The sequence below is a fragment of the Metopolophium dirhodum genome, chromosome 9 (genome assembly GCF_019925205.1).
Source record: "Metopolophium dirhodum isolate CAU chromosome 9, ASM1992520v1, whole genome shotgun sequence".
In the NCBI taxonomy this organism is placed as follows: domain Eukaryota; kingdom Metazoa; phylum Arthropoda; class Insecta; order Hemiptera; family Aphididae; genus Metopolophium; species Metopolophium dirhodum.
In genome coordinates this window covers 2,328,834-2,341,193 of record NC_083568.1, presented here as the reverse complement: position 1 = coordinate 2,341,193, position 12,360 = coordinate 2,328,834, and the positions used below count along the sequence as shown (strand labels likewise).

The window sequence follows — 12,360 nt, the reverse complement described above, 5'->3', positions numbered from 1 at the left end:
ATTTAAAGTTCAAATTTTGACAACATTTATCAAATTTATAATTTATTAGTTATTTTGTAGTTAAAAATGTATAAAATGTTTAACTTTTATGGCTAAGGATTGAAAATTTAAAACAAGGCTCCACGTAAATAGGTTATATATAAATTACTTTATTCACAATAATATCATCAAATATACTTGGTAATATCATAAGCTGACTGACCGTTTTCGCTCAGAATCGTTTTTCTTATACAATGATATTATATCATTGAATTCAAATTTAACACCATCCATTACAGTGGCCCACTTGTAACCTACTGTACAGCAGAGCGACATCTACTTACCCACCTTTTTTTAATATAATTTTGAATTATTGTACTTTTATAGAACTGTTTCACAGTTTTCACTGCACGTTGGTGACGGTTCGTAGGCCAGTAAATATTGAGGAAATTCTATAGAATGGAAGTCGACATTTCTAATATTTTTGAGACGTGGCGATAAAAAAGATGTCTTAACATCGATGATTATAAATTTAGTTATATAATCCTTTCAGCAGCATGTAGATGTAGATATGTTATCCCATCCGTGTACCTATATATTATTAACTATGAATTAAATTCGTTATTTTGCATACCTACCTACACAAATAAATTTAATAATTATTATATTATTATCTACCACGTTGTTGAAATAATTATAATGTAAATTTGTAAGGGTTTTTTATATTGTTAAAATTGATATATTATGTACATATTTTGTACAACGATTATACGGTACATATCAGTGGCATAATTTGGAATTGGTTCTGGGGTGGGATATAAATTTATAATATCGTTCTAGTGGGGGCTATGCCCCCACAACCCCCTTGACCATTAAATCTCATATATCATAATATTATATTAATATATTATTATAAATTAAATGAGGTAAATAATGGTTTTCAAAGTAAACAATTAAATAAGATTAAATGTATTTTTAATAAATTATGATATCAAGTCAATTTTCCTTTTTGTTTTTTTCGCCAAAATATCCAGTACGGCATCGGGGTTTAACTTAATGTCCCGATGCACTGATAACATCGTAAGTCCATTCAAGCAGCTTATCACGGCTACGAATGTATGTACAAAAGGCAAAGCACACCTTTTCGTGGCCGTCCCCCAACCCCCACAGACCATGTCATCTCCAGTCCATTTTATCTTAGTCTGTGAGCTGTTAGAACAATTGTCTTGTCATATATTGTAATTGTTGAGCTATCGTAGTTTTATAATTACTAGTAAAATAAAAAAAAATCTCAACTATGATAATATCCATGAATTCTTATTTCTCATTTTAAAATATTTCTTATCTTAAAATCTTTTAAAGCCAAGTTTACGTAGCAAAGCTTACGGGAATTTAATTATAGTTATTCTAGAAAAAAAAGCCTCTGGGGGGGATATATCCCCATACCCCCCCCCCCCATAATTCCGCCATTGGTACATAAATATTCTGCGTTAGGCATATTTTTTTTCAGCAACACCGCGATTATATCGCCGCCGATTTGCTTACTCTCTTCCTCTCGTCCGGTGGCTTGAGAACAACGGACTTAAGCATAGCAGTCGTTATGGGGATCTGGTTGTACACTTTCTCTACTTTCGGTGTGATCACCGAGGAAGAGCTTGATTCGTCAGAACCCGTCACCTTCAATTCCGTTTTTTTCGGAGTCATCGGTGGTGGTTTTGGCAAAAATATATTAGGCGCCGGCGGTGCAGGTGGCGGCGCCGACGGACCAAACTGTGTCATCGAGGGTAAAAAATACTGAGCCGGTGGTCTCGGCACTGGTGGTGTATCATTATAAGATGAAGCTGCATCGAATGCAGGTGGTTCACCGTAACAGTGGTTATCTGTAGGTGGAAACATTCCAGCGGACCCGAAGTATTGCAGTCTTGTCCACGACTCCAACGAACGGTTTGAACGGTCCATACCGATGACGTGTGAAGTATTTTTCATTACATCTCCTACACACGCATATTTTGCGTACATACATATAAATTTGTTTAGTAAAAAATATAAAATTGATTTCTTGTATAGGTACATCAAAAAGATGTAGGTAATAGGTATAGTCGGTATAGATGATGTATATTGTATATATTACTTTCTAGGGTTCTGATCCTCGTCTTCATTGCGTCATATTTGCGCATCGGCTTTTCCATGTTCCCTACAAACAAACGAACATCGCGCGCGGCATAAAATATAATATTATAATTTCATACCTACGCGATTTTGTTAATGAATTACTAATTACTTTCTAATGAGATAAATTTATTTTCTAGCTCGTGGAATATTGTATTCAACACGCCACAACGGTTTTTAATAGTTTCAACGTCGCTCCCGATGCTCACGAGTTCACCGTCGATTTTTTCCGTTAACGACTGCTGGTAATTTAACATTTTGTCTACCTTGTCTGTTAAATCCTGCAAAAATGACAGAGACAATTCACTCTCGGTCTACGTGTGTGCAGGTCAGGCCTTCTTCGATAACATAAAATTGACGCAACTCAGTGGTGGATTTATGCGGTTGGAGGGAGGGGCTAGGTAGCTGATACACAAACCGTTCCGCATATTGATTTTTTTTTATTATAAATTACTTAGAGTAGATAATAACTTATGACTTATCAGTTATCATTTAGAAGTTGTCGGAGTCGTGCCAAGGGAGTGGCAAACGGGGCAAGTGCTCTAGGATGGCAAAAGTTGTAACATTTGAAAGGGCGGCAAATGTTTAAATAAGTATGTTTAATAGGGGTACTAAATATGAAATATTATTTCCCTAGCACAGCACAGGAAGTTTTAGAACTTGAACGTATTAATTGTCTACAACTACAACTATCAAAAATAAGTTAAATTTGTTTTTTCCCCCGAAATTGTTCATGATAAGTACTTATAAGGAGCTTTATTATCAACGCATAGCGCCCCACCATAAAAAATCCTAGATTAACCACCGACGCAACTGAAATCGAAGTAAAAATTTTTCTTTACTTTGGTTATAAATTATAATATAGGTATACCCGTCCATTACGATATAAAAATATATTTTCATCAATATTGGTAATATAGGTATATAGGTAAGTATACTTGTAGATCCCGAGACTTTTGTTTTTCGTCAGCGCGTCTGATCATTTCTATAATATAATATTGATTATTTAAGATATGTATATAGTATAGTATATTTGTATGGTAATTAATATTCGATAATATTAAAAATGTATACTATCCATCATATTAATATGAAACAAGTAATCTACCTACCTTCCAATTCCGTCAACCTATTTTTCAATTTCAGATTTATTTTCTTCATTTCTTGAAACTCTTCTTTGTCAATACTACTGCAGGATACTGCAGCTGCAGGCTGTAAATTGACCTGAACACCTGCGTTGATAAGTTTTTCACGCAGACTTACCTTAAACATAAGAATAATCCCATAGGTAATACTATTTTGTGTTAGGTACATCGCATAGATGCATTATACATTTATAAATACAACACTATGTCACTATATTATTATTATAAGTCGTAATATGTTTAATTTTTAGTACTAGCATATCGAATTTCCTGGATTCCATTTTCGTAATATTCCTTAATACTCCACGATCAACACATTTCACCATTTTCTTTGGCACGCCCTTCCGTAAAACATGATACGATTCAATCAGATGACTTCTATTTAAAAATACTAACAATCCGATAACACCAACACGTAGAACTCCGATGATTATACCCATAGTTAATATTCTCTTAGCAAATGGTTATGAAGTCATAACTGAATATTATAACACTTAGGCAAACCGTTGAACGAACAATAATTGAAAATAAAAACAACGAATGACAATAATATTGTTTACTTTACACACTTTACATTACGTTGTCATGTTTTCTTATTCGAATTGGAAGCCAAAAAGAAAGTATTTTTCTTATTTATCTAAGTCAGAAAACACAAATTATCAAACCTTCCTGCAATAGCACGCTACCTACTCGATATTTTTCCTCTACAAGGATATTGTATAGAGCATAAACATGTTTTTGTTAATAAGTAACCGCTATAATGAAAACTTTACAAAGTTTGGCTTCGAGATCAGAAAAAAGTGTTTGTATCCAGCGTTACAATAATTTTTTTTTTTAATACTGAAAAAATATAAAATATATAATATAATATATTAAAACACTTAGGTATATCGGCGCTTGTATTTATTGTTTGCAGGCCAAAGAAGGCGTTTTAAAAAAAAGTTGGTGCAAATGTACACCCTGCCAACCCCCCCCCCCCTCAACTAATGACGCCTCTGATCTTCCTGCGGGCGTAACGAGAGGCTTTTTAAAGCATGTCTTGTCAAAAGGGTACATATGAAATTTCAGCCCCGGGGGCCAATAGGTTCTTACTCCGGCCTTGCCGGTATTCATCGTTTAAAAACCTATACCTGTCTAATTTCGTCTTCTAAATAATAATAATAATAAATATATTATCATAGAATTCTATGATATTATTATCGTGGTTGTTATCAATCTTTTCCACGTTATCAGTTGTATTTTGATAACGATTTTACTCCTAAGTTATTGTGATAAACGTACATTTTTATTTTGTTGAAAATATTTTTATTCTTCCTACTTATTATTTTTAGAAGAATTTGATCGTTTTAAAAATTACATGTCTTAAATAATTCAAATAAAAACGTTTTATTATTAACTTTAAAGGCATAGTGAGGTTTATGTTACCGTACTCAGTATAAATTAAGTTATAATATAATATTATATCATACAAATTTAAGTTAATTTGTTGCTGTTTGTATCAGTTTTATAAATTAAAAATATGTTTAACACTGCCGGGAAGATGAGCTTGTGAGTTTATTCATTTCAAATATCATTTATTTATTCATACAAATAAAATTTTTTTTTAGATTGAGTAACTTGGTCCGTAGCTCTCCATTGCGAGTATGTTGTTATGAACTATTCAAGGCTAATATATGCTCATCAAATACATTAAAAAAAAAGAGAGTACCCAGAGAAGAAAAAGTATAGTACAATTTCCCATTAATTTGTTTATTTCTTTGTAATTCTTTAAAAAAAAAAGTTATATCACTGGGATATAATATCAAAAATTTATTTTAATATAATGCTAGGCTTGCATTAATACAACTATTGAATAAACCTACTTGCTTCAATTTTACCTATTACAGCATACTTTATGATTTGTTTGTTTTAGAAAACTATTATTTCACCGGTAATCAATTTAAAACCAAAACAAAAGAAAACTATCGATATCTGGAAAAATATGACTGTAATGGAATTGGCAAGTGCGACTGGAATACCTGTAGGTAAATTATATGTATTGATGATAAATTATACATTACTGCATTATTGTACAATGTCTCAAAACTCTCAAACATTACGTTTGGTCTTTACATTTCTACCTGCATATTGTATAATTTTAAAACTAAATATAGTAAAGTTAAGGTACCCTCACACTGTATCAGTGGCAGTAAAATCCTGTTTTCTTGGCAGTGCTGCTGCGAAATATTGTGTCCAGCTGCATTTTGTCTTCACTGCCACAGTGTGTGGGGCCTTTAAACAGTAAAAAAAATTTAATTAAAAAAAGTTTTTATTGGGATTAAACATAGAGAGACATTCTATGTAATACAAATTACTCAATAATTTTGTACCTATGATATCATTTTAAATTATTGTAACTTAGGTATTATACTTTGAATTTTTATATTTGACATTAATTAATATAAACTATTTATTTTTATTACAGATAATGTTCTTAAAATAATTGAATTAGGTCAAAATGCACATTTGTATTTTGAACCAACAAGTATGATGGATAATGTTTCAATCCTTCGTGAAATTGTTAAAAAGTGTGGATTTAAATCTAATTTAACATCAAACCCTAATACAAATAAAAAATTGTCTGATGATCATTTAAAAGATGCCATTAAAAGGTAATACATTTTAATCAAATTGGTTTCTAGTTATTAAGTTAAAAGCATTATATAATTATTATTATCATCAGTTTATTAATGTGATAATAAAAAATTATATTTTCTTATTTACTTATATATTTCTATTTTACAATATTAATTTTAGACCTCCCGCACCATATGATTCTACAATTGTGAGACATCCAGTTGTAACAATAATGGGTCATGTGGATCATGGAAAAACCACATTATTAGATACTCTAAGGAATGCATCTGTGGCTAAATCTGAGTTTGGTGCTATTACACAGCACATCGGTGCTTTTCCAGGTAATATTAATTTAATGTAAAGCTAATAATTCACTATATGATATTTCAAATTTTAATTAATTTTATTTCAGTTATTTTGGAGAATGGGAAAAAAATAACATTTTTAGATACACCTGGACATGCTGCCTTTGCCACTATTAGAAGTCGAGGTGCACAAGTAACAGATATTGTTGTATTAGTAGTAGCAGCTGATGATGGAGTTAAGGAACAAACTATTGAGTCAATACGAATGGCTAAACATGCAAAAGGTTTAGATATACTTTATCAATAGTATCATACATGCTTATAAGTTATTATTAAAATAATAAATACACATTTTTTACACTAATAATTGAACTAGAATCCAACATTTTACATATAAAAAGTGCACTGTTAATTTATCTTAAATAAGGTTAAATTACTTTTAAGCTCTAATAATCTAATGGTTATCCATTTACGACTTCCTTATCTTATAATATCACAAGTTTGGTTTTTACAAATTGAGTAAGTAGTTAGAATATAAATTATAATATTTATTCAAATTTGTTTTAGTTCCTATAATTGTGGCAATCAACAAAATAGACAAACCAACGGCAAATATAGTATGTATTAACTAATTAAAAAATTGTAATATTTTTATTTTATATATATTTTTTCTTAGGAACGTTGTAAGAAAATGTTGCAAACTCAAGGTGGATTGGACCTTGAAGAATTTGGTGGTGCTGTTCAAGTAGTTCAAATATCTGCCTTGCATGGTACTAATTTCAACGATTTAATTGAATCGATTCTAACTCAAGCTGAAGTATTGGATTTACGTGCTGATCCTAACCCTCCAGCAGAAGGAGTAATAATAGAGTCAAAACTTGATAATCAAAAAGGGTAAGTTAGGAAAAAAATGTTTTTATTAGTCACAAAATATATAATTAAACTTAATAATTTAATAACAAATAAAGGCAGTCATTAATTTCTTGGGTAAACTTTTTTACTAATTATCCGTGTGCAAGGGTTAGTCCAAAATTAGGTTTTCCTAATTATTTTCTTGCAAATAACACTATCCAACAGTGGCGTGGGGAACGGTAATTTCAGAGGCAATGGCCTCTGAGATTTTTCTTAAATAGAGGGGTGGGTGGTAGCCAGTATAATAGTAATACTTGGGATATTTGTAACTTGCCTCTGGAAAATTTTTAGTTTGCCGCGCCACTGCTATACAACCTACTCTAGGATTACTTAAATTATTGAACTGTTCCGATAATATTCTTAAACACTTAAGTATTTTACCACAGTTTGGGCGGTAGTTTTTTTAACATGAAAGTAAGTATTAAAAAAAAACAAATCCAAATATAAAATGTAAGCGGTTTTCTGATATTTAGTCATAAAAAAAGAAAATGGAACAAATATATGACTACAGTTTATTGTATCAGATGCATGATTTGTGTAAATTACACTTTATTTGCAACTAAAAGTCAGATAATAGCTATCATTTAACAATATTGGAAACATTTTTAATGGTACAACACTTATTTCCTAATTTACATATTATATGTTAATTTATTAAAAAAATACCTCCAAAAACATGGCTGAATCTTCAAAAAATGATAATGTTCTATCATAGTTTAATAAAAAAATATTAAGTATCCCTGGAAACACATAGATTAATTGCAAAATAAATTGGAAAAACTTATTTTAGGATTGAATCTTGAAGTAATACGTATACTTTATAGTTTGAGATTTGTAACACAGTGCTAAATCAATTAAAAAAAAAAAAAAATTGGATTTAGGAATGCGGTATAATCATTGTATATATTATAATATATTTACAAATATATAAGTTAATTTCTCTAAAATATTACATTTCTTTTAGCCATGTTCATAAACTAATAAATAATATTCCAATATTATGTTTAGTACATAATAATATGATCTCAGTATGACAATAATACTTTAATTACACCTGTTTCCTAGTATATGTTTTGACATTTTATTTTGAATAGTTTAAAATTTATTTTTTAAGAAATTCTTAACTACATAACGATTATTTATTTAGTTATTTTTACTCATTCTTGTTCTTAAAATTCTAAATTTTTAATCCACGTAATAAATTAATAATTACCCATCTTATTTTTATTACGACTAGGTTAAATTTCATTTTAAGACTGTAAAAATACTTCCAATCATTTTAGTACATAAAATTTAAATTATGATTGTTATTATAATTTTACTTATTTTTTTAGAAAATTAGCGACAATTCTTGTTCAACGTGGGAAATTATTGAATAATAGTATACTTGTAGCTGGCACTGTCTGGGGAAAAGTACGGACCATGATGGATCATCAAAACAATGTTCTTCAAGAAGCTAATCCGTCTGATGCAATTCAATTAATAGGTTGGAAAGACTTACCACAGGCTGGACAAGAATTTCTACAAGTTTCATCTGATGTAGTTATTTTTTGAGCATTTCTTATTTTATTTTAATTAGATACTCAATAATTATTTATACTTATCAAAATTATTATTATTATTATTGTACAGAGACGTGCACGAGAAGTAGTTGATTATCGAATATCTAAATCTATAGAACAAAAACAAATTGAAGATAGCATTTGTATTTCATCAAAACTTGAAGAGCATAATAAGGTAAATATACAAATTATTAGATTTAATATTCTTCTTTACTATTGAAATTGAATTCTACCAATTTATCTAATATAACATACTTAAAGCTAATTGTGTTAGATGAATATAAATATTATACTTATGAAATATAATGTTTTAATTTTTATACAAAGGTAAAATATTAAATAAGATCATGTATGATTGTATCTAATACAATTTAGTGGTTGGTTTATACTTTATATTCTCATCAATCTTTATAAATTGAACATAAAATCACTTAATAGTATTTTAAAAAAACATCAATATTTACTGAACTCTATTCTATACTTATTTGCCCATAAAAAACTGATCAACACTGATTAAGTTTTTTTAAAGACGAACAGAGTATACTTATCAAACATTATTACCATAGATGATTTTTTTACAGTGTAAAATTTGTTATACATATCATACAAAATAAAAAAAAGAAAACCTAACATAGAAATTATTATTTAATATTTCATTGAATTTATCTTAAAATTAAAGTTTTGAAACAGTATAGTGCAAACATTTTTGTTTTTATCGTGGTACATTAACACCATAATCTACATGAGTTAGAGTGTTTAAATCTTATAAAACTGTTTTAATTTTGGATAGTAATTATTGTATTTGTGTGAATTCCGGAAGTAACAGAATTTTTTATTGATCATTTTTATATTTAACAATAATAATTCGACAAGCTAAAATTGAGTAAAATATTCTTATATGCCATATTAGGAGTACCAAAGTCATCTGGCAGAGAAAAAAAAGGGTGGCATTTTCAGGAGAAGACGGTTTAGTACATTGTATCAAGAAAAACAATTAGAAAATAGAAAAAATGTAAAAGAAGACGAAATTTGTTTAAATGTTGTAGTCAAAGGTAATTAAAATTATAAATAATTCAACCAAATTAATTTTAATGATATTATGTACATGTTCTTAATTTAGGAGATGTCATTGGATCTGTTGAGGCAATCTTAGATGTATTAGAAACTTATGAAAGTAATCAATGCAAATTAGATATTATTCACTATGGTGTAGGTAACGTATGTGTTACTGATATTGAGTATGCTGATGCTTTCAAAGGTAAATCCAATTACACTAGTTCAATTATAAAATATTATAAAGATTTTTGTCAATTGAGAATATAAATTTGTACTGAATAGTAAGAGGACACGATATCCATATTATATTGTATTGTATCTGTTTTACAATAGATATATTATACTGTACATTTATGTTTGTCACAAATCATTATCAATACAGTTTGTTATTTTTTTTACTAGTGATTAATCTTAGTGGAGGGATGTAGTGATAGCGGCAGACTCTAATAGAGTTGTGAATGTCAGTGAAGAAGAGAAGTGATTAATATAATATAAAAACATTTGTCATTTACTATGCTCACGCGTCAGTTAATTTTTATTGCAATATGAGATTACTTGTTTTAATAACATCAAAAATAGTAAAAACCAAAAAATAAAACAAATTATGTTTTTCTGTTTAAAAAATTTAATAAGAGTTAAATGCTGAAATAAATGTACTTATCTTAAAAATAACAAAATTGTGTGGTTAATATCTCGTTTACATTTACTGTATAATAACTAATGATTGTTGAAAACAGAGACAACAAAATCCTCTTAATTTAATAAGTATTTTTTAGTTGTATGGAATTTCATTTATTTTTGTTTTATTTTAGCTATAGTTTATGCCTTTAATGTTGGTTCTTTAAAAGATGCAGAAGAAAATGCTAAACAAAATGGTATCACTATTAAACAACATAATATAATCTATAAACTTGTAGATGATATAAAAGAAGAAATGAACAATTGTTTACCACCAGTTGAAGTTGAGGATGTACAAGGTATTTAATTGATTTGTTAAGATTGTAATCTTTATAAAATAGGTGTTTTACCCTCTAGCTTATTATCAATGTTTTTAATATTTAAATAGGAGAAGCCAATGTGTTACAAGAATTTTTAATTAATGAAAATAAAAAAAAAATTCCAGTAGCCGGGTGTAGGTGTACAAGTGGTACACTGAAAAAAGCGGCACTTTTTAAAGTTATCCGTGATCATGATACAGTTCTTTATAGAGGTATGCAAATCAATACATTCATTTTTCATAATGATCAATCAAATTAATAAAAATATTAAATTTTTAACTAAAAGGTAAATTATCATCTTTGAGACATCTAAAAGATGAAGTGGCCTCAATCAAGACAAATATGGAATGTGGGTTACGGTTAGAAGATACAAATATTAGACTGAACCCAGGTGATAAAATAGTGTGCTATACGTTGCGGGAACAACAACAAAAAATTACTTGGGAAACTGGTTTCTAAATACTTATTTTGTTACATTGACTGAAGTTCATATTAATTTTTATAACTTACTGTTTCTAGTTGTTCAATAAAATATACATTTTTAGTTTAGCAATTATGTACAAATTATGTTAAATGTAAATATAAATGTATTTATTTTAATAATGTAGTTTTTGTTTTTCAGTATTAGTTTTCTCAAAAAAAAAAAATGTCTACACATAACGCCATTGTGTAATATTTCTGGAAATGATTTACATCCAGAGGTTAAACATATATCAGATAAGAGTGCTCTATGTTAGGTACTATATAAATTAATCGTACTAACTTCTGTTGTTATGTGGATGTATAAAAAAAATATTTTAGACAATGCTGTAATGGCCATAACGTTTATCTTATAATTAATTATTTATTGCCAGACTTTTAATCTACTCTGTAAGCCATACTGTGTTTATATTGTTCAGTGTTAATGTTTCTTAAAAGTTTTCTAAAATTCCTTAAAAATCGTCTGCATGAAGTTATCATAATACTTATTATGCTCTTGGTTAATAGTTTATTTTATTTTTGATATTTAAATTTCAAAGGCTTTGCCTTGTAGCTGTAACCAATCATCTTTTTTCCTGCTAATATTTTCATAACTAATAGCTTAATACTGATAATTTCTTCTTTAGATTTGCCATGATTGTCCTCTCCTCTTTATTATCATTTATTTTCCCTTCCATTATTTTTCAAACAGGTAAATTCATTTTATGCCGCATAGTGTGTGTTCAATAAATATTGTTCTTCTTGTTTATACAATTTCAATGATCTATCTTGGTTCTTGTTCCATGTTTAGACTCACTTCCGTACAGTGCAACGCTCCAAACTTAAGTTTTAGCAAATAACTTAAATTCAGTATATTATGCTTGTTAAAATATTTTATTTCTTGAAAAAGTCTTGATTAACCATCAAAATATATTCTTCTTTTGAATCCATTGTATTGTTTAATATAATGACCCGGATATAAGAACTCTACTTTGTAGACTGAAAGGTGATAACTCTTCCCATTATTGTTAAATGTCCACATTTATTGTCTGGAACATTTCAATGAACCATTTCCCTCGATATTAATCATTCTTGTGCCTCATGTTTGATTTATCATCTTATAAATCCTCTTATGGTTCTAAATGTTATAGTTTATAAA

The 12,360-nt window shown here is 28.7% G+C and overlaps 2 protein-coding genes across 5 annotated transcripts; one reads left to right on the top strand and one right to left on the bottom strand.

The window, feature by feature from the left end:
- Positions 1-1,500: 1,500 nt before the first annotated feature.
- On the bottom strand, positions 1,501-3,733 carry LOC132951816 (uncharacterized). Its single transcript, XM_061023806.1, has 6 exons — positions 3,548-3,733; positions 3,261-3,411; positions 3,087-3,133; positions 2,261-2,429; positions 2,111-2,173; positions 1,501-1,973 (listed from the first exon to the last, which is right to left on the bottom strand). The coding sequence occupies exons 1-6, from the start codon at positions 3,731-3,733 to the stop codon at positions 1,501-1,503; spliced, it is 1,089 nt and encodes a 362-aa protein (XP_060879789.1).
- Positions 3,734-4,557: 824 nt separating this feature from the next.
- LOC132951976 (translation initiation factor IF-2, mitochondrial) lies at positions 4,558-11,320 on the top strand. Of its 4 annotated transcripts, none has more exons than XM_061024065.1 (16): positions 4,558-4,731; positions 4,782-4,841; positions 4,901-5,015; positions 5,206-5,313; positions 5,758-5,944; positions 6,090-6,250; positions 6,322-6,498; positions 6,782-6,831; positions 6,891-7,108; positions 8,461-8,665; positions 8,759-8,863; positions 9,599-9,740; positions 9,809-9,946; positions 10,557-10,721; positions 10,811-10,954; positions 11,029-11,320. In XM_061024065.1, the coding sequence occupies exons 3-16, from the start codon at positions 4,967-4,969 to the stop codon at positions 11,199-11,201; spliced, it is 2,022 nt and encodes a 673-aa protein (XP_060880048.1). In that variant the 5' UTR covers positions 4,558-4,731; positions 4,782-4,841; positions 4,901-4,966; the 3' UTR covers positions 11,202-11,320. The 4 variants fall into 4 exon arrangements, with proteins under 4 accessions (XP_060880048.1, XP_060880046.1, XP_060880049.1 ...); XM_061024063.1 differs by having other exon boundaries at positions 5,206-5,317; positions 11,029-11,319; XM_061024066.1 differs by having other exon boundaries at positions 4,558-4,841.
- The last annotated feature ends 1,040 nt before the right edge of the window (positions 11,321-12,360 follow it).